The 23,032-nt window shown below is 42.2% G+C and overlaps 1 protein-coding gene across 4 annotated transcripts in view; it reads left to right on the top strand.

The window, feature by feature from the left end:
* The first annotated feature begins 4,917 nt into the window (after positions 1-4,917).
* Positions 4,918-23,032, top strand: part of DISC1 (DISC1 scaffold protein) — a 190,184-nt gene continuing 172,069 nt past the window's right edge. Inside the window, exons 1-2 of one of the 4 annotated variants that reach the window (XM_072927124.1) lie at positions 4,978-5,289; positions 6,050-6,183. Coding sequence is in view for 1 of the 4 variants with exons in the window: in XM_072927125.1 (XP_072783226.1) it covers positions 5,220-5,289 (70 nt within the window). In the remaining 3 variants the exon portion in view is untranslated. Of the gene's footprint in view, positions 5,290-6,044; positions 6,184-8,049; positions 8,269-23,032 lie in introns of those variants that run through there. The other 3 variants (XM_072927123.1, XM_072927125.1, XM_072927122.1) reach the window with 3 other exon arrangements.

Genomic DNA, 23,032 nt, shown 5'->3' with positions numbered 1-23,032 from the left:
AGGGAGCAGGCAGCACAATTTTTTTCGGTAGCTCTGCCTGTATGTGCCATTATATGAAAAATGGAAATTAAGAAATAGCAACATTCTCCAGCTCCCTCCTGACTGATCTAAACTAAAAGACAGCATTATAGTATCCACTGTTAATATGCTCTACGGTGTCACTTCTTACACCATCTATCTCAATCTAAACACTTAACTACTGCCCTAAAGTGTGCATTAGGGCAAACTGGAGCAAGGTAGATTTCTTTACATCTCTGGGTGTCTCACTATGACATTTGAATCAGACTTTGGGTTGTGGTTATAATTAGGTTAGGTACAATTAAAACAGCATTAAAACCCAAGGATACTATTCTCCCCTACTAGCATTTGCTTCAGAACGGTATCTGCACCTTTTTCTCCAGTTATACTTAAAGTCCTCAGTAAAAACTGTCCTCCATCCCCCTGCAACTCCTTTCCACTGGTGTGGCAATTGAATGATCATGGTTGTTGAAAAGCAGTTCCTTTCTGGATAAAGGATCAGAATGTCATGTTCTGTGTACACATTCACTCATACTCCTGCTTGTCATCTGAGGTAATGAATTACAGTCTGCTGAGTATTCTATTGTGGTGGGACTTTTTTGTTACGTATACACACTGATGTGAGTACACACGAGATAAGGCAAGCTCACCTGAAGCAGAAGTGGTGAGGTTTGGGATAAACTTTAACTCTCCCAGTAGATTCAGAACAAATGCAAAGAACTCACTAGCAGGGTTTGTTTTTTTTTTTTTTCCTGAGTACATCTCATGCCCTCCTTCTTTTAAATATTTGTTTTGAGACTATGTACCTTTTGGTAGCTTTGTGATGACTAGTGTCTCTTGACCCCCTCTTGTTCACCATATAAGCATCTGAAACAAGTCTGCTGCAGATGCTGAGTTACTTGAGATGGCATGAACTAGAGCTGGCTGCAAAGAACTTGGACCTTGTGAGGTTGAATAACTGGGCAGTCAAACCACAGATGAAATTCACTGTGTGAATTGAATCAGCACCTACCAGGAAGAAAAATTCCTAGCCTCTCATATAAGATGAAAAGCTCTGAAATGACCACAGCCACTGAGAAGGAAACTGTGGCACTAGTTACATATCAGAAAACATCAGTTAAGTGTGTGGCTGCACTCAATCAAATGTTACAGACCATTTGTGAAGGAACACAGAACAGAACTGGAAACATAAAGATGCCACTGCAGAAATCTATAGCAAACCTGAACACTTACTTAGTCCCTTCATCCCAGAAAGCAGAAACAGAAAAAAATTATAGAGGAGCTGTGTACTCGATCAGTCTGACTAGTTTAGCACTGCACAGTTTGGAAAATGGACTATATTATGAGTTAACACAGGAAATCATCAGAGGCATAGACACTTTGGGAAAATATATTTTTTCAAGCACAAAAATCCAGGAGCTCACAACGGCAGTGAGCCATAGCCAGGCTCAGAGCAAGAGCTGGTGCCTTGGGCAGCCCCTGATTTGTGGATGCTCTGTGGGCCAAAAGCTGAAGCAGGCTCAAGGTGGAGCTGGGCAAGCCCTTGGAGAGCCTGAGAACCACAGCAGGCTACTGACTCAACAAAGCTCACTGAGCTGAGGAACCCCCTGAGCACACATTGCTCAGAGGAGGGTGGCACAGTCCAAAGGGGAAGTGCTGTGGGTGCTGTCTTGTTCCTGCTCTTCCTTGTTCCTGCTCTTGCTGGGAGAGCTGACCTGGCTTTGAGCTGGGAGCAAGGCTGTGCTAGATGTGCCCTTTGTCTGCACCCACAGAGCTGACCTTTTCAACAATTTTCTTTCTGAATGATGGGAACCAGCACTGACATCACCTGAATCAGATGCACTGCAGCAAGGCTGAAGGAAGAAGAAGGATGTGTGGCTATTTTTGGCATATAAGGCACAGCTGCTTGTTGTCTTCTCTCACAAGTCAGGAAGGGCACAGACGGGAGCAGGTCAAAACTCTCTTAGCATGTCATGTATTTCTTAGTTAATGGACTGAAACTAGAGAAAATCAGTAATATGACAGTTGTTAGATAAACCCAGACTTTTTTTAGCAACTTTTCTGAATGTTGTGAAAACTTCCTTGTGCACAGGATGGTGTATTTAACTTACAATTGCATTTCCTGCATCTGAGAAGGAAGGAGCATTCTTGAAGACTAGGATAGATGGAGGCTGTTTGGAAAACACTGATTTCTTGTACATGATTAATACAGTGGATATGATAATCTATGAGTGAAGCAGGTACCACTTTAGCAAAGTTAATAAAAACTGTAGTCAGTGGGTACTCAAAAGCTTGTATAAAGCTCGTAATTATGAATAACAATAGAAATAAAACTGTCAGTAGAGAAATACTAGGGATAGCAAAAGATTATGTATGTGCTAACTAGGGAGGAGAAGATACACTGGAAATGGTGGAGAACTAAATTTACCTAAATTACAAAACAGGAAAGGGGATTTTAGCAAAAATGTATGTTATTCCAATGATATGTAACAAGGAATTAGTTACCACTTCCCATGGGCAGGCAGGAAGGCATTCAGTCATCCCCAGGAAAGCAAGGATACATCATGCATAACAGTGAATTTGGAAGAAAAATGCCATAAATTTGAATGTACTCTCTTCCTCCTCCTTCCCCTAACTGTTACTGTTGGGCATGACATCATGTCGACATATGGTTTGGAATATCCCTTGGGTTGTTTAGGTCAGGCTGTCCCAGCTGTGTCCCTTTCCATCTTCTTGTATACCCCAGCCTGCTCACTGTCAGGGCAGTTCAAGAAGCAGTGTAAGCACTGTTCAGCTAAAACATCCCTGATTCTCGTCACAAATCCAAACTAGACTCCTAAATAAGTTACTATGAAGAAAATTGCCTTTATACCAACAAAACCCCATACACATATGTATAAAAGTTGGTACCTCTCAACAAAATGAAAAAGCTCTGTGACATAAAGATAACCAGAGTCCTACAAAAACAGTGAAAATACATATGTAATATTCACAGTATCACAGAATATTCTGAGTTGGAATGGATCCACAAGGGTCATCAAGTTCAGCTTCTGGCCCTGCACAGGACAGTCTCAAGAATCACACCATGTGATTGTTGGAGTGTTGTCCAAATGCATCTTGAGCTCTGTCAGGCTGGTGCTGTGACTATTTCCCTGGGGAACCTGTTCCAGTGCCCAACCACCCTCTTGGTGAAGAATTTTTTCCTAATATTCAGCCTAAACCTCCCCTGACACAACTTCAGGCCATTCCCTCATGTCCTGTCACTGTCACCACGGAGAAGGGTGTGTCTGCCCCTCCTCTCCCCATCACAAGGGAGCTGTAACTGCAGTGAGGTCTCCCCTCAGTCTCCTTTTCTCCAGGCTGAACAAAGTGTCCTCAGCCACTCCTCATATGGCTTCCCCTCAAGGCTCTTCATCATCTTTGTTGCTCGCCTCTGGACACTCTCTAAGCACTTTAAATCATTCTTTTATTGTAGTGCCCAGCACTCACACAAGACTCGAGGTGAGGCTGCCCCCATGCAGAGCAGAGCAGGACAATCCCCTCCCTTGCCCAGCTGGTGATGCTGTGCCTGATGCCCCCCAGGCCAGGGTTGGGCCTCCTGGCTGCCAGGGCACTGCTGGCTCATGTTCAACTTGTCATCAACCAGGACTTCCAGGTCCCTTTCCACGGTGTTGCTTTCCAGCCTCTCATTCCCCAGTCTGTCCATACATCCAGGGTTGCCCCATCCCAGGTGCAGAGTCCAGCACTTTCCCTGGCTGAACTTCATATGGCTGGTTATTGCCCAGCCCTCTGATTTGTCATGGTCCCTCTGCAGGGCTTTCCAGACTTCAAGGGAGTTGACAGCTCCTCCCAATTTTGGATCATCTGCAAACTTTTTTAGCATTCCTTTAAGTCCTGCTTGCAAGATGTTTATGGCTACTTCAAGCCAATGAATGCAATAATAACTGCATACATGCCTTGCTAAATTCAGTATCTGACATGCAAAGCAGTGCCAGAGTAGGGCTCACAGTCACATGATAGCTCTGAGACCAAGCAATGCCCAGTATGCCTAGACCTGAAAATAAATTCTTTCCCAAGAGTATGTTTGGTATAGAGAATATTTGGTATATATATTTGTTGTTATGCTGGGACCATACATATATACCTGATATGTGTATGTGACACATACATATATCTGTATGTGTAGCATAGGTTGTGTCCTTCACCTGGAGTGAACAAGCCAAGGTATGGGTTAGGGGCTGAGCTGATGGAAAGAAAGTCTGTGGAGAAGGACCTGAAGGTACTGGTGGACAACAAGCTGTCCGTGAGCCATGCCCACACCCACGTGGACAAGAAGACTGATGGCATCCTGGGATGCATTAGGAAGAATATTGCCAGCAGGTCAAGGGAGGGTATCCTGCCCCTCTAATGAGCCCTGGGGAGGCACATCTGGAGTGCTGTGTCCAGTTCTGGGCTCCTCAGTACAAGAGAATCATGAAGCTCCTGGAGCAGGCCAGTAGACGGATACAGGGATGATTAAGGGACTGGAGCATCTCCCCTATGATGCTCCAGAGAGAGGCTGAGAGAGGCTGAGGGAGCTGAACCTGTTCAGCCTCAAGAGAGACAACAGAGAGGGGACAATTTATCCATGTTTTTAAGTATCTGAAGGGCGGGTGCCAAGAGGACGGAAACGGGTTCTTCTCGGTGGTGCCGAGCAATAGGACAAGAAGCAATGGACAGAAACCAATGCACAGGAAATTCCACTTGAGTATGAGGAAGAACTACTTCACTCTGTGGGCACGGGAACAGATTGTGCAAAGACGTTGTGGAGTATCCCCCACCGAGATACTCAAGAACCATCTGGACGCAATTCTATGCCATGTGCTCTAAGATGACCCTGCTTGAGCAGGGAGCCCGGACCGCTGTGGTCAGAATCTGACCGATTCTGGGATTCCCTATTTCATCTCCCGCCCAACTTAACGCTGCAGACCTGCGGGAACAGAGCCTGGAGGACCCGGGTTCCCTGGGGCTGTGCGTGCGCCCGGCCAGACCGCACCGCCCCGCACCGCCCTCCGGAGCCGGAGCCGGAGCCGGTCCCGCCCGCCACCCTGTCCTTCCCCGGGGCGGTGGAGCTGCCTCGAGCCCGCCCCCGGCGGGGAGTGGCCGGGCCGGGGCCGCTTTCCGCTGGCTGCGGGCCGGGGCCGGGGTCGGGGCCGGGCGGAATGTGGCGGCCGCAGCCCCGGCCGGGCGGTACCGACAGGCGGCGCCGCGGCGGGGACGCGGCGGGCCCAGGTGAGCGGGGCCGGGGCCCGCGGGTGCTGCGGGAGGCAGGGAGGCGGCGGGGGTGTCCGGCCGCCGAGCTCCGCGGGAGCCCTGAACGCGCGGGGGCGTGGGGTGCCCCGGCCGGGGCCGGCAGCGCTGCTCCCCGCTGCAGGGGCCGGGCGGCTCGGCTGGATGCTGCCCTCGGGCTGGGAGCAGCAGCGGCAGCTCCTGGGAGTCGCGTTGAGTATGGGGAAAATGTACTTTTTTTTTTTTTTTCCTTCTCGGTAAAAAAACCCAAACCAAAACAACAACCCGTATCTTTCATTTCACAGTCTGAAAGTTTTAGGATTTCTTTTTTTTTTTTTTTTTTAAATCTTTTAAGCCCCTGGTGATATTTGCTTTATTTCACAGTTAATGCAGTCTAAGAAAGGGTGAAAGAAAGGGTCTTGCGACTTTGAGATAACGTAGCTATCGTTTTTTAGCTCAAAAAATAAGATGCTTTGATTTCACTTCAGCCCGTGTGGGCACAGTCATAGTGATAGGAAGACATCAATGGTTTATTTGGTATGGTTTATTTGTTTATTTTTTAAAATAACCAGCTACAAAGAAGGAAGTAATGGTGCTCTTAGAAAAGTCACCCATGTTATGTCTACAGTCCTGGCTTAAGGAAGAAAAAGAAAACTTCCTTCTCAGCGGACACTCTGTGTGTATATGCTTTTATAAAGACATGAATTTTACAAGACCATCACTTATAATGTGGATGAACTGCTCTCCTTTTCCCTCAGAGCAGCAGCAATCAGCTGGTCCAAGCTAGGGCTGCCCTCCTTATCAACAGTGGTGCTGGCAGAAGGCTCGAGCCCCTGGGAAAAAAAACACTTCACCTTTCTCAGGACAACTGGGAAAGAAAGGTGTATTTCTCACTAGGTATGTCTGCTGCCTTTTGGGTTGTTTGGGTATGTGGTTTTCCCAGCTCCATGAGTCCACCAAGACTTTCTGCAAACACATCAGTCATCCTTGCCATCAGTTTAATAGAAAATGGCTCATTCCTGTTTTGGTAATCCACGTTAATCTTTGTGTACACATGCCTGAGTAACTTCTTGCTAAATTTTTGAATTAATTATGCTAGCATTTTAAGAGTTCTGCAGAGAAGTGCTTTTATAATAAAGGTTTTCATAAAATATGTTGCAGAATGTGTAGCAGCAAGTGCTGCTGCCAGTTAGAGGTAATTATGGTTTTCAAAGAAATTAGTGAAGTCCCCTGGGATGCAGTATCTCTTGTTTTGTCCTTTCCTATTGGTTCATTTACTCGCTAATTTGCTATTGGCCTTACAATAGCTCCTGAAATTGGGAGGAGTTCTACTTATTAAAGCTTTTCTTGGTGTTTAAATACTAAAGGCCCTTTAATGATGTTGTATGTTCCCCCATCTCACTGCTGAAGGTGAAAATGTTGTGGTTCGCTCTGGGAAGGGATTGACAATTTTCCAGTTGAAGCCCTATTCACAGGGCTTCTAGGCCCTTAGGAAAATGCAAAGTAGGGTGTTTAACAGAAATATTTGGTTTAAAAGAAAAAAAAAAAAGGCTGAGTTTAGAGATTTGTGGTTACTTAAAATATTGGGATCATGGTAAGTTAAAGGAGTGTACAAGAACCACCACATGTTTATGCACAGGGTTTTGTATACTTGAGATTAGGACCATATCCAATATGTCTTTTTTTCCTTCACAGTACTTGATACTATCAGAGTTACCAATTTTCTTTATAGCTCTCTTTGAGATTGGGCACCAAAAATGGCTCATTCTCATACATGACATTGAAGATTAGAGTGCAGCAGCTCTCTAAAAAACAGTCAGAGGTAGGTATTGTATTGCCACTGGCTTCCTCCCTCTTTAAATTTAGATAAATCATCCTTTGTTCTCTTCAGTAAAGTGAAGTCAAAACTTTGGGCCTAAGCTGCTTCTGGTGGAATTATAGTGAGTTTGTGTAACAAAAGGGGATTTATTAGCACCAGGATAAATTAATTGTGATGAACAGGAGGACAGAAAGCACTGCAAACAATGTTTTGTACTGACAAAAGCGAAAACCCTAAAGGTTAATTCTGACTTTGTTCACAAATTAGGCACACTTGGTTAGGCTTTTTTTTGCTCGCCATAGCTTGGGCCTTTGACAGCTACTGAACCAGCTGACCTTTCAAGTGCGATTTACTCGCGTGTGTGACGCCTCTCAAGCGCTCCTCGGGAGTTAGGATTTTTTCTTTTCCCATTTTAGCCTTGTCTTTCCTTGAGCAAACCCCTCTTTCTAACTGAGCGGAGACAGGCTGTGACCTTTCCTGGTTTTGGACATATTGCGTATTAATGATTCCTGTGGAAAGTGGTTTTCTTACCTCCTTTGGAGTATTGGCCTCCAAGGTGAAGGGGAAGGGACCTGCGGAGTTGCCATAGTGATTTCCAAGTTCATCCTTAGTATCTTGTGTCTCTTTCCGGAAAGCGGCCCTTTCATGCCGCGTCGCTTAGATTAGGATTGAACCCAGGGTGTGTTGTAATACTATTCAATATTCTTGGAGGAAAACTGCTGCAAAACCCTTATGTATTCGGAATGAATGCGCCCTTTGTAAACCAGCAGTCACACGAGGAAAAACTTGGCCCTCTGGCACTGAACAAAGGCTGCTGTTCCTATTTTAAGAATGGTAGTATCCTTTTTTGAAGGTGTTTCCTTAATTCTGTGTAGTCTTAACTATTTAACACACCATGTAATTTTCTTTTTTCTTCTCCTTTACCATATAGGTGTGGATTCCACTAAAAGCTCACCTGCAAAATGCTTTCAGGGAGAAATATCAAGCCTGCAAGCTACTGATGCTGAAGAAGCTAGGATCCACTATGGATATACTTTGTTTGCTAAACATGAGTTTTCTGTATGGAAATTGAATTAGCTATTGACATGGAGTTACTTCCCTATTTATTGATGCTGAGAATGTGAAGTGGCTTAATGAGCAATCTGAAGTCTGCAGGCAGAGGGGTGAGATCATGTACTTGCTTCAAGTAGGGTTTCTTTGTTCGGTGTGATTCCTTTGGGACTTGCAGAATTTGGATTCTGCCTCGCCTTTGTACATACTGTAAAATGCTGCTCCTTGTGTTTCAGATCCTCCTTCATCTCACAGCCAAACTTCCTTCCAGAACACCTCTTATTATCTCTGTGTGATATATTTCTAATTGGGACCCAGCTGTCTAATGAGTATGATCAATGGCGCTTTCTGATTTTTCTCACCACCTCCTCCCTTCCTCTCTTGCTGCCTTACAAGTAGGTCTCTTAGTTGTGTCACCTCGGTGGCAGGGCAGATTGTCTTGTTACTTTGCTCTTTTTGCCCTCTATCACTCTGTTTGTTCGTAACACTGACAAGTGTAAAAAAACCCTAACTAAATTAGATTTTACCTTGAATAGTAAATATTTACTACATAAACAGCTGTGTAGTCAGACTAAGGGATGGAAAGTAAAAAATCTGTTTTCTTAGTGCTGCTTAGTTAGCTCTTTTAAAGTTGTTTGCACTAATTGTGTTAATGGATTGAATGAAAGGGCAACCAAGTCAGAACTGCAACGGAACAAAAATTTCTTAAACACACTGTATGTATGCTTAGATTATAGAATCTCCTTGTGAAAGAGGTGTGTGGGAAAAGTGGCTCCTTGAAATTAAGCGCAGAATGGATGTGGCATATGTGACCTTTCTCTGTTCTCTGCAGTGGCTGGAAAGTTGGATGTTTGGAGGGGTTTAATGTACTCTTGTTGAAAGTTTTCCTTTGCTGGGCTGAGAGGCCAGTGGGGCAGGAAACCATTACAGAGGAAAATCTCTTCGGAGGGAGACTTTGAGGCAACCTGTGGAGTGAAAAGTCATGAGGCTGGTAGTGAGTACTGTAAAACTAAATAAAATGAAAGGGTTAGTATCTGTGAGAGAGGCAGGAACTGGGAGTTGATACTGTTAGAGTTTCTGAATCATTTTGAAAGTCTCCAGATCTGTGTAAGGTGAGGCATGTGGCACTGGTGTAGCTTTTCAAGACCTTGCTTAATGGTGAATAATAATACTAATGGAAAATTGGAATCAGATAATAGTGATGTTTTGAATGTGTCCGTAGATAATGAAGTTTGTCAATGGCTTCACAACTTTATTGATTAATGGGGCTGAACACCACAGTCCCTAGATCAGCTCATCTATCTGACAGCAACTTGAGTTTAAATCACCAGACTGATGATGGTGAAAATCATCAGACTGGTCTGAAAAATAGGCTTTAAAAAATAAAGGAAACTATTTTTAACATCTTTTTGTTTGTTTTTGGGAAGCCATCAACTCTCCAGAGAGCGTGGGAAGGGGAATAATAGTCTTTTTCACGACAGTAAACTGCTTTCTTGCTGTTTTAGTGAGATACTTAAAGTATTTTGTTTCTGTTACAGTGGTAAGCTTTCTTCCCACTGACATGGCAGCTTAGTCTTGTGGGTTATCATTACTGTAGATATGCAGGCACTTGGAATGGTGCTGGGGGAGACTACTTGCAAGGCCAAATGCTTATAGCCACAGGCTTTTCCTTTATGTTATGGCTATCTAATTCTTGTGGTTGGTTGTTCCCCTTCCTTCACATGTCAGTGTTCTACTTCAGGGAAACACCACCAGGTTCAAAGGAAGGAACAGCCCCAAGCCTGTTCAGGGTGGTAAATTGAGGTAGCCTCAGCTCCATAAAATATCTGACTTTTTGTGGCAAGAGCTAGGCTGATCATATAAACTTAATTTCTCCCTGTTGTTAGAGAGCATGTCTTTGGGGACAAGAGCTTTCCATTCTCTGTTAGGATTTTGGACAAGGATGGTTACTGAGGCAGGAATGAGACTGAATTTCATGGTGCTGGTCTAGGTTTCAGGTACTTCTTGTTGCTAATGGCCAGTGGAGATGGTGGTGGTGGAAGGAAATGGGCAGCACAGCTGTGTGCTGGGGCTTGGCTTTTCCCATTTAATGAGTAGTGCATTAACCCGTCAGTATTTGCACTAAAAGCTCAGGCTGAGCTGTGACTGTGTTACATTCCCGGCTCTGTTCCTGAAGTGCCATAGGCACACCAGTCTCAGGAGGGTGTGACACCCAGCTGCTGAGTTTGGTGATATTTTACATTGCTGTAGCAAGATTTCCTTGTTGTTAACATCTTTTTGGTTACTTTGTCCATTGTGGGAGCAGTGTATGTGGGGTGCTGATATCTGTGCTCCAGCACTGATGTGGGGTCTCAGGGGCATGAGGTGCTCTTGGATACCTTGGATAATCCCAGGCTGAGCTGCCTCTACAGTGGGACAGCACTGTTTTAGCAGGGCACCATGCTGAAACTTTGTTCCTGTCCTGCCAGAATCCTTGTTTAGGAGAGTGGGGCATTTTAATTTGGTTAGAGCAGTGAAAATCTAGAGGAGACCCTTACTGAAATTGTGTAAGAAGGATCTGATTACTGTTGCCTGGGGTGCAGAACCAGAGCAGCTGATCCTCTATGTGGTTTTGCTCCCAAAGTAGTTAATAATCAACAGGTATCATGTTTCCCTTTCCCCTGGAGAGCCTGAACACGGTCATGGTGAGAGAGCTGCTGCAGTGTTCCCACACTTGTGGTCTGCTGGGGACTTGTACAGACTCGGCTGGGAGAGAAGAGCTGCTCCAGTTAATGGTTTCCTTTGAGCAGTCCGTCAGAAGTGGATGTCTCCTTCCTGTGAGAATGAAGACTGGGGGAAAATCCAGTTTTCCCAGGGGGTCTTGAGCTGCTGTAAGCTAAGAAAAGATAAGCTTCAACTTTTTTTTTTTTTTTTTTTTTTTTTTTTTTTTGGAGTGCAGTGAGTATTAGCGGTAGGGTAGTTGTTCTTTTAGCTAACTGAGAATTTTCATACTATGGTGCCAGCTTTTGCCAATGACAGAATTTTCCATGGGATCGTCTGTTCCAGGGTCAAGTTAGGATCTATTTCATGTTAGCCAAGGAGATGCTTTCTGCCCACCTTGAGTATAGCTATGATGTAGATTTGTTATTGTCTTTTCCTTTGTGAGGTAGGCTGGCAGGTAAAAACCAGCATTGCTGTTTTGGGAAGAATAATCCATAAGGCTTCTGATTGCCCTTTGTGAAACTGACTGGCTTGCCCTGTTGTACTTCAAGGCCTTGTTTTTATATTTTAGAGTGTGCTTAGTAAGGTTTTCCATCTTTGGGTTAAGTAGCCAGTGTATATTCATGTCATTCATTTTCTGAGTTAATTTAATATTATTTTTAAATAATTTATCTTTGTTACGAGTAGTGAGCATGGTGTGTAGCAGCTGTTTTGCTGTGTTTCTGGTGAGTTTTGCATGGCATTGAATTTCTTGATGTGTGAGTCCAGATTTTTCTCCTGGATCTGGATGCACATGCACTTCTTGTGTTACTGCTTTGTGTGCTGCCATGCCCTAGTGAAACCTCATGTGCTTTGCCTAGGCATGAAGTTGGAAGCCTAGGCATTGAGTGTAACCCTTGCAAATTTAGATTGGCTGTGGTTTTAATGATGAGAGGCCAGTATGACTCTTCAGTGTGAGCCGTGAGAGGTACATGGGGTTGCTATCTTTCCTGTAGGTCTCTTACGAGTAATTGTGCTAGGTGTTAGTTGGCTAAAAGTGATCTCTAATAGCTTGGAAATCATGATATAAAATATGAGAAGAGTTTTTAAAAGGAGGATTGTGAGACAGGGGCCAAGTAGGGAATAACACCAGGAGTAATAATAATCAAAATCAAACAGACCGGGTGAAGACAATGCAGAGGATATAAGGAATTCTGGGTAGCAGCCTGTGTACATATTTTGAGCACCAACATTGCTAAATAGTGGAAGAAAGAGACCAGTGCCAAAAATCCCTCAGATTTCTACCAAACTAAGAAGATACAGAAATATCTGTGTTTGCTACTTAATTCAGTTATAGATAACACAGATCTCTGGCACAGTTTTGGCTGCCTGATACATCTGTGTGGCAGAATATTCAGGTGTGACTTTTTACATGCTCATGTCATAATCAGACTTCACGGACTGGATAGGGTAGAGGCAGTATTCCCTGGGCAGACTGGTCTTCTCCCTTCCTTTGCTGGGAAATTTGTGAGACAGGCAGGTTTTGCTGCAGCTGTTCAGATGTGTTATTAGTTTTTTTGTGTGTAATGCCCTTGGCACCATTTAAGGGATTATGTTTTTGAAAGGCAAGCGTCTTCAGAGAGTTGTAGTCTCACAGATGGCTCCATCTTGTCTTCCAGTTGGCAAGCTGCCTAGGAATAAGTATCAAAATAATTTTTAATACAGTAAAGAGAAATGCTTGCCAATGTTTGTACAGCCAATAAAAAGCCTCGGTAATAAAGATTTTGTGAAATAACTGCAATAGATCAAAGTGACATTTAAGTGATGCTCATGAGCATCATTTAATCGCCAGCTAACTACTGCTGCTGTGGAACAATTGGAGTTCCTGTGTTGTTATGCTTTACTGTATCTGTCTTCCTTAAGGCCCTGACCATTACTTAAGCTTGTAATTTCTCTCTCTGAGTGATGGATGCTTAAATGCTGTTTGAGAACCTATTTATTTCTAGTATCAAACTTTATTCTGAATTTTATTTATAGAAAGTGAGCTGTTTCCAGCTTCCAGTTTGTGATGGAACTATTGTTTGCCAACTTCTAGTGACTCCTTTGTGGAGTTAAAAATCAGAGAAGTTGCTTTCTTGCAAGGTTGGATGCATCTCCACAGATGAAACTCTTGAACTTTTGTTGTGAGTATAGTTAACTCATGAAATACTGCAAATCCTGAGACGTGTATTTAGCGATGTGTATCATAGAAGTATATTAGGATAGTTTGGGTTTGAGGGAACCTCAGATGGACCAGATGATTCCTAGTCCAATTCCCTGCTCAAAGCAGGACTGACTCTGGGGTTGTGTCAGGTTACTCAGAGCTTTTTATCTTGTTGGGGCTTGAAAAACTCCAAGGATATTGCAGCCTCTCTGGGTAGCCTGCTTCACTTCTTAGCTCTTCTTTTGCCCCCAGGGTGAAAAAGTTTTTTTTCTATCCAGTTAGAAGCTTTCCTATTTTCAGTCGTGCCCATCATTCTTGTCCTGGCCCTCTGCACTGCTGTGTATGGTTTGTGGTCATCCTCACTATTGTTATGTGGCCTCTTCAGAACATTGCTACTAGTAGAGGGTAATTAGAGTAATTTCTAACATCTTAGAAGTCTTGCAGTAGCACACTTGCATTCTTTGATTTGCTTTCCTTCCTATAGCATAAAATAGCACTCTACTTACTGAAATTTACTGTTCCTGCAAATATGTCTTTATACCCAAAGAGGGCATTCTAACCTTAAAGATGTTCTTAGTTCTGCCTTCCTGGCTTTCTCTGCTACAGTCCTTGCTTATGACTCAGACTTTAAGGTAATTTAAGACATTTCATATGTTTTTGTTCAGTGAAGCACTATGACACTTTTATTGCTCAGAAATGAAAATCTCAGTCTTCTCAGTATCTCTCATGATTTTGTTGTCACCTCTTTGTTTTTGTAAGGCTAGTCATGTGAGGTGCTCCTGCTCACAGAGAGCTGGAGAGAGAGGGTGCTTTCTAAGTTGAGCAACTATGGCAAGTACATTCAAAATACTATGAGTTTTCCTTTCTGCCTAGTCAGGAGGACATTTAAAAGATTTCCACCATAAAAAGGTAGCACTGTTTCACTCAGTAGTAAAAGGAGCCTGTCAAGTAACTGTTTATAGCTGTAGACTCTCTTAGTGGATTTACTTGACACAGATATTTTTGAAATCTATTTTCCAGTCTCAGATCTCAGACTTTTTTAGATTTGGAATACAAAAATATAGACAGGTGCAAGTTCTTATAGACAAAGAGTCCTCTAAATATGATGTTTGTATTTACTTCATGTTTCTGGTGAAAAATGCAAGTTAAACCTGAATTTTCCAATGAAAATTCACCAGACAGAATAGCATTATTGCAGGATCTGCCTCAAGGGGACCTGCGACTCTAAGGTTTGATAGCGTAGGTAATATAAAGATAAAATTCTGAGTGCTGCTTTTAAATCCCCAACCTTTTCCATGAAGACAGGACTTCTAAAGGTACAAAGCTTTAGGTGAATTCTAATAGTGAAAATACTTAGCTGTCTTTCAGGAGTCCTGTGTTAGTCCTTTGTTCTGTCTTGGGCATGCTTTGTGTGGCTGGGATAAAGTTGTGTAGTTTCTCACGTGGTCTGCTTCAACCACAAAGCAAATGCATCAGGTTACTGTTGTACCTCAGAACTCATGAGATCAGATGTCTCTGAAATTGCATTGCTTTCCTTGAAAGGAAGCTGTAGCAGTTCTGCCTGCTAATTCTTAATAATAATGCTTGCCAAGAGTATTGTGGGAAAACCTGAAAGAAGCAGGAGAAATTCCTAATTACACAGGGACCTATCCCATATACCGGAAAGGGATATGCATATATGAGCTACCTCACACAGGACCCTGCTGATCCTGGATTATGAATTCAGGTTTTCTAAAGCAAATAATGTTGCTTTAGAATTGGAAGTAATGAGTTAAGTCTGCATTTATTCTGGAAAACTATCTGAATGACACTCAAAGTTTTCCTCTGCCAAGCTTTTTGTTGCTGAAGCAGATCTGTTCAGGTGTGTGTGTTAAATGCCATATGGTACATTCTGCACCTTCTTTATCCACTTGAAATGCTAATATGGAACTGGGATATGTTGACTTTAAAAACTGTTCACTGGCTTATTCTTTTAATACAGAGAATATTTTTGAGAGATTTGATTTTCATGTTGACTTTTTTTTTCAACTTGAAGTATTTTGCTGAAGATTTATTTCAGTGCAGTATCCTGCAAAGTCCCTGGCACCCAAGAAACAAGCTATGTTATATAGGGGTACAATTTCTTTGAAGATTAGTACTGTGCTTTCATTTACTTTGTTAATAAAAGCAGATGGGTAAGGTTCAGTGAAAGGTGGCAGATACTATGTGTTTGTACTTAGGTAGTAGTACTTATGTGAGTCACAAGCAGCATGTGACAGAAATATGCTAAATTTCTGGCAGAAGTCTGTGCTTTTGTTGAGCAGCATAGACATGTGTTACTAAGAGTGGCCTGTATTATCAGCTGATGTATGTTAGCCCAGGGAGAATGTCAGAGTAAATTGTTATAGGTAATTGTCTTGATTTCCTAGACATGACTAGCAATGATTTACAGTCAGGGGAAAGAAGCTCTCACAAGAGTGTTTTTGTTGAGATGATCTCTAAGGGGATGAACAGAGTCAGTGTGCCTTTAGAGTGAGGTTTAGTTTTAGATTTTTTTGTGGGTTGGAAATCTGTGTGCTGTGACAGGTGTAAAAGAAACCCTCGGCCAAAAAGCTGACCAGCTGGAGGGAAGTGATGAAATCAATGAACACAGCTGAAGTGGGGCTGGGCTTCTTTTAAACGCACTTGGGGAAGCCCAGAAAATTCTGAGTCCTGCTGATGGGCAGTGTGAAGCAGGAAGGCTCTCCACCTAGGAGGGGATGGCGTGGGCTGAGGAGGCAGAGGGCCTGGAAGCTCATATGAAGAGGATTTTTGTGGGTAAGTTGTGACATGCTTGTCAGCTGTGAGAGAAATGCTATTAAGGGGGCTAGAGGGAGGCTTGTGCATTTTGGGGTCGTGACCAAAAGGAAAGATTGAAAAGGACCAGAGAAGCAGTATTGTGGAAATTGGTGTTGTGAGAAGAGTGTCTCTCTTTGGCTTGGAACACTGTTCTGGAGCTTTGTGGATGGTTATCATTCTAGACTGTGAAGTGTGACCTGTCCAGAGTTTTTGTCAAAGTTCCAGAGCAGCAATTGGAAAGATTCTGGGTCAACTCTCACTTGAAGAGAAATGAGCCCTTGGTTTGGAAGGAGTAACTGGGTGATTGAAATGCGGTGAAAGTAGGTGTAAAAGCAGTCAGGCTTTGATGGGAACTGTGGAAAGCATGTGCAGTGTTGGTACTAGCAGAGTTAGGATGGAGACAACAACGAGTGAATGACAGTCAAAGTAGATTTGTTTGTGTTACTGATGTCCTCCCCCAGTCTGACTGGCTGCTGCCTGACTGTATTCCTTGATCCTTATCTGCTTCTGCTGGCCATGGCTTTCGAAGGTATGTGAATGGGCCTGTTGAGTCTTTGGTCTCCATCCTGGTGTGGGGTGCATGGGGTTTCTCTCAGCTCTTGCCTGAAGCTGAGCAGACAGTTGCTTGGATCTCCATGTTCCTGTCATATCTGGTGATGTGGGTTGGAAACAGCAAGTTTGGCCTTTAATGCCAGGGCTCCTAAATGGAAAGGTATGGAGAGCTAGCTGTCTAGTGCTGGTGGGTGCCTCCTTTCAGTGCCCTCCAGCTGTATATTGAGGCCTTCTCAACCTCAGTATTGACTGCTGTTGTCCCTCTGTGCTGCCACATCTGCTAAATTCTGTAGTTCAGTGCAATTACCTTCTAGAAAAAAACTCTATTATTTCCTGGAATCTTAATTTTTTACAATTTTTTAAAAGAGATAATCTGATTTGTTCTAGGCAGAGTGACTTCTGACCCACTGTATTTAGAAGGGGCTGTGATTTCTGCTAGAAGTTTTCTTGCCTGTGGTTAGTATGTTGTTGCTGTTTCAACAATATCTGCTATAGTATTTCTTCCATAGCCTGTTCATAGATAATCTCAGAATTTCATCTAAACAACCTACTTTTCTCCTCTATGCTAGAGGAAAAGGATGTAGATGACGTCTTCACTTTTGTGTTCTGGGACCCAGTAAAACAAACTTCCAGCTTCTGTTTTGTGTGTCTACAGCCTTGGGTAAGGGTTGTAAAGGTCAAGCCATATTCTCAATGAAGATCTCAAAAGGGATATCATGTGTGTCTTTCCCACTTGCCAGTGAAGGTCTCTGAGGGAGCTGCACTCTGCTTGCTGGAGCACGTTCCCCCCTCACAGGTTGTAACATCTGCAGGCTGATGATGCTGAGCAGTCTGCTGGCATTTGGCAAGGACTTGCACTGACTGAAGCTGCTTGTGCAGGTGTTGAGGACAGGAGAGTGCTGCTGCAGGCAGTGCCTTGTGGGGCCACTGGAGGATCTTCATCTCACCACTTGGAGTGGCAATTTATTGTCAGCTGCAAAAGTACAGTTCACACAATTGCTGCTGCAAAGAGCAAGGAATACCCAAGTGCAGAAATTCTGTTTGAGCTTAAAGCGCTGTGGAGCTTCATGTAAAGACCAGAGATTTTGTTTTCAGGGGAGCAGGGAGAGGGAACAGCACCACTTCTTTGCCTTTCTCCTAGGTTGTCCTCGTGTCCTGTGTGTTGCCATAACTGCAGTTTGTGTTCATGCCTGGCTTTTGTAGCATCTTGCATTTAATCTACATCCTGAGGTGCTGTGCTTTCTGTGGGAATTTAGTGCTCAGCTTTCCTGATGTTTGGAGCTCCATTTTATCTCTGTTTTAGCCTAGACAGCATGGACATTGCATCTGACAGCTTGACTGGGGCTACAAGGTGAACTTCCTTCTGCAGGCAAACGAGGAGTATTTGTCCTGGGATTTTGATACTAAATTGTAAAGCCAAAAGCCTTCTGACTCCTCACCCTTGGCAATATAGGCGCTGCCACGTTGTTTTATTTTCATGATATGTGATCACTACTGAGCTGTTAAGAGAAAATTACTTTCTATTTCAGTAAACTCAATTCTGGTTTCAGACTGTGCATCAGATGCTTAATTTGGAACTCACTCTCATGGTGAAATTAAAAATTCAAATCTCCAAGCTGGAACATTCAAACTGTGCTTGAATTAGAAATTGACTGCTGTCAATGTGCTCTCACACTTCACTTTTTAAAAAATTCCTTACTCTGTGCCCCCCTGATGAGTTTTATATTAGAGTCTTGCTGTAGATGATCTGACTGAGCAGAAGTAGTGGGAATCCACACTGTCACTCTGTAGACAGAGTGATGAAAGAGAAGTGTGGTGTGTTAAATAGACCATTTTTGAAAAGGACTGCTGTGTACTGATTTCATAGTTTCACAAGTGTTTGGTGAAATGATTTTATGGGATATGACTGCAAACCCATTAAGTGTTGTTTGCAAATTAATTTATGACCTAAGAAAATGACACAGTTACTATGCAATATCCTTGCTCCCCTATTTCTGTGTAATATTTAAAGCTGTTGTCAGATCTTGACTGAAAGAATCCAGAGTGTTCTCTCCACTTAAGGCATTTGCATGGACTGCCTCTACAGATTTTTGTATTGAAACTGGGAACAAAAGAGTTTTTCCCCGGGAAGAACAACAAAATTTACACCCACACCCCACCTCCTGAAATAAGCATTGGTTCTCTGTTGTGAATATTCTCTGTAGGCTTGCAACTTGTGTGTCCATCTGCCTCTTTGGAAAGTGGGTAAATTATTCTCAATAACTTAGCTATAAGTTAAAAAGAAATTTGCCCACAGGTTTGGAAAAAATTGGGCTGGATATTTTTGGGGAAGTGTCTTCTGTTACTCACTATGCTGAAGGCACCCAGTGCTGGTGCTGGCTTGTTTTTTCAAACCTGCTTGTGTTCATCCTTGGGATGTTTTGTTGTTCATCAGATGGGCTGACAGAGTGGGTCACTGAGCTGAGTGTAGGGTTAGTGATGACTGGGGAGCCTGGGAATTCTTCTGTTAGGCAGCTGGTGGTGTGAGTTTGTCATTTCTAGCAGGCTAAGGCAGCTATCAGTGTGTTGGGTGAAATACATCCATGAATTGTGTAAGGAGCTTTGGACAATGATTGGATTGAGGCTGATCAACCGGAGATGAATTTGGAAAGTGAGCTCTAGTAACAAATATGCAATTAAGGAAAGGGTGATTTCTCTTATTCCCCTGACTAAACAGGTGGTTGTTATTAAGATGGGAAGTGTTTGTTATTTACCAACTTACTTTTGGGTCGACTATTTTTTTCTTTCTTAGTGTTAAGGCTAGGCCAGGTTTGAACTGTTTTTCTTATTTCTTGAGGTATGAAAAATTTGATGGGTGTATCAAATTTCAGCTGATGTGATTCTAATTCTAGAGAGAGTTGCTGTAATTTCATCAAATGGCTTAAAATGAGTTGTTGCATTAAGGAGGTAAGTGGCTTGATTGTAACAACTCAATGACATGCATTATGGGAGTGTGTCAATAAAAACACAATTATTTAAACCCTGGCTAAAGAAAAGCATTCTGTCTTTTACAATGCTCAACTCTTTGAAGTGCTTTTTAGTGGAGAGTGGAAACTGACATGCATTTAATGACTTCGGAGGATATGTTATTTGTGACGTTTTGGAAATCTGACAGTTGAGTAACTGAACCCAATCTGTGACCTTAGAAATCACAGGAAGCCTTGGTGAGGAAATAATTTGTATCATTGTATCCAATACAATGTAACTCAGGAATGCTTCCCTCTGTACACACCCTTTATAAAACTTTAGATAAAACACAGTTACAGTTAGCACTCAGTAGGTGAGATGAAAAAGCTAAGTGAGAACTTTTCATTTTAGGAGTAATGAAAGTCTTTCTATGAAAGCTTATTTGTGCAAAGAGGTGGTACTTGTTTGTTTCAACGTAGGCTGTGTTGAGATCAGTGCCATCTTATTTTGCATATTTAGTAGTGTCTTTGAAATTCAGAAAACGAGTCAAACTATAACTGCAACATTTTGCACATTTCTGTGATGTAGGAACTGAACAGTAATGCTTATTGCCATGTCAGAATAATCTCCAAGAATGGTTCATTTTTGTTTCTGATAGGTTAAACATTTATGTGTGTATGTTTGTAAAAAATAAACTCACTTACTTTGCTTCTGTATAGTTGGATGCAGGTGTTTAGAACTTCCTTATGAGAAGCAGCACTACAGAAATTGCTTGGAGCAGTGCTTTGATAGTTGGCTTTGAATATGACCGAATACCTTTTCTTCCACATCACAGTTACCACCTGCAAGTGCTCTGGAGATGAATTTGTATTTCTAATAAAAATGAACTGTGTATATTATAGATGTATTCAGATAGCTGAGCTACCTTCAAAACTGCATCTATAATTTCTCACTTTCAGGGAAAGCTTAAATGATCTTGCAAGCATTCTGCATCACATGCTTAAAGCAGGAGTGAGGAGATGATCATACAGAGTTTCTGTACTGATCTATAAAATTCTATTGGAATAACAAAAATATAAGATATTTACACTTTTTCATCCACAGATGATATTAGAACATTTGGTCAGAAAAAAACTGAGCTGCCAGTTTGTGGCTGAGAACAAAGATTGATGATCTAAAATAAATGAGATGACTGTTCTGCTGTCCTTTGGTGTCAGGCTGGGTACAAGAGAATGTGCTCTTTCCATCAGTGGGAAATGCTCTTAGGCTTCACCTCTCCCTCTTTCATCTCACTTGGTGTGACTAAGATGTGAACAACATTGCTTTACAGCAATAAACTATTTTCTTTTTCCCTCTGCTCTGCATGTGAACTGCTATTTTACATGAAATGTTGATCATCAAGAAAGATTGCTATGGTGAAAAAGCAAAGAATATATCTGAGCTTTCATAATTTGAAATAATTTGTGCATATCTGCCATTAAATATTTGTTACCTCATCTTCTAAGATTGTAAAATATATATTTTCAAAATCTGATTTTTAATTTTACAATTGAAAGTCTCTTCCATTTGTGGCTTTTTTCTCTTCCTAAATGTATGTCTCACACAATGCACAACACATTGTAGTGTAGGGTTTTAAAATTGCCTTAGGTTGCTTTCATTCTGATAATTTTGTAGTCAATTGCCGACAGTTATTTGATGTTCTTCAAACTGAGGTAAGATGAGAAGAATTTAAGACCTGTCTTTCTTTTAACAAGTCAGTTGAATTGCTTCAGTGTAATTTCTCTGACATGCAGACAAGGCAAGCTATGGTTGGAAGGCTATGCAGAGAAAGTTTATAGAACTGTATTTCAGATATGTAATAATAAACAACTGAAATTATTCTACTCTTGAGAGCAGGGACATGGCACAGGGGTAAACGGTGCCCAAACAGTACACCCAAGGCAATAGAACCTTCCTGGCAGGATTTTGTGATGGCTGAGGACACTGTAAGTGCTCTCTAGCTGGACCTGGAGATCAGGCTTCCCCTTACCCTTTGGGGAAGGTGTGAGCATCCGTGTTCATTTCAGTCCCAGATCTGTCCACTCTGCTTTGCACTCAGGGGCAGCCACACTGGGGCAAAGGATCCACATCTCTCTCCCTGTAGCATCTTCTGGCTGGCTCGTGGCTTGGCCTAACTCTGTCCTGAGTAGGACTCAGGCACTGTAACTCTGTTCTGGTATCCAGGTGGGCGGTTTGTGCTGCTGGATGGACTTGCCAGGAGATAGACCTGGAGTCCATGAAGGAACAGAATGCCAAACCTGTTTAGAGGCTACCTTTGAATCTTGTGAGGAGTACAAAGATGTGTGGGCTGTGTGTGATCTAATTCAGGACACTGGAATGTACCCCTTTGGCTCCAATAATTTTTGGAATTTCATCCAGTTCACTTGGTGTGAATATCTAATGTTTTGGCCAATTTAAACCTTATTTACATTAGCTTAGTTTAAATTTGGTGTTTAAAGAACTGTAATTATCTGTCTACTTTAAAAATTCATAGTGACTTAGAGAGATCAATTTTAAACTGATTTTAATTAAACCAGAGAACCTTTTGTGGTTTACAGATGAGGCCTGTGACAAGCCTCTTTAAACGGCCATGGAGGATACACAGCCTTGGTGTGACTCTTATGCATGACTGATTTCTTCTGCTGAAGTCAAATTTAGGCTATTGTTTTCTATATAAACCAAAATAATTAAATTTTAAAGAACATTCTGTTCAGTTTTTGTTCCCTTGCTCTGAGAGTGATCCCTGTTTGTTAAGACTTCTATTAAATTATTCCCAGTACAGAATTTCGCTGTCTTTTTATAATAGACAGGCTGATGGACTCCATGACCTTTTTTACTTCTGATTTTTGTGATGCTTTTTTTCCTCGGACAAAAGAGAATGTAAGAGACTGCTGGGATATTCTAATTTATGGTGATAGGAAGCAGAATACTTAATTGCAGTCCCATGGTGAGATGTGCCACTATTCTAATATATGGAAAATGTATAAATTGCTTTTGTGGAAGGTTATTTGGAGAGAATATAATGAATGTTGGGAAAATTCTCATGGGAAGTTTTGGTTCTAATGCTTAAATTCTTGTATAGGATGTCATCATAGTGAGGTGTGTATGAGGCCTATGTTAGGAGCTGCTGAGCAGTTTAGATTATGTGCATATCCATCAATGTAAAAACTGACAAAGGGTTTTGATTAGAGGGCAATGTTAAATGTAGAGAAAAAAATCTGAAACTTGTGTTTTTGTAAGGGCTCTGTATGGGTGACATGAATATTTCAAACACCCGACTGATTCCGTTTCTGTGAGTAGAGGGCAGCTAATAGAGGGCATAATTCAGCTAGGCATCAGATCCCCTTGAAGAGTGATTCTGGCAAATAGGTCCGGTCAATATCTTTTTGTGTTACGAAATGGATGATAGTGCAGAGTTTATGTTCCCATCGATTCCCATTGTACAGGACAGACAAATGGAATACCTTTTAACCAGCAGTGAATCCATGAGAGAATGAAAGTAGTCATCATGTAATCTTTTACCGATAATACAAATATAAAAACATGCAGAAAACACATTAAATTCTGATATCCCACTTTTAATGTTTACCGTGGTATTTTTATCTTGTTTGGGTGGGGTTTTTGTTTGCAAACAGCAAATT

Source organism: Taeniopygia guttata, chromosome 3 (genome assembly GCF_048771995.1).
Source record: "Taeniopygia guttata chromosome 3, bTaeGut7.mat, whole genome shotgun sequence".
In the NCBI taxonomy this organism is placed as follows: domain Eukaryota; kingdom Metazoa; phylum Chordata; class Aves; order Passeriformes; family Estrildidae; genus Taeniopygia; species Taeniopygia guttata.
The sequence above is the reverse complement of the archived record's forward strand: the minus strand, read 5'-3'. Positions and strand labels throughout refer to the sequence as shown.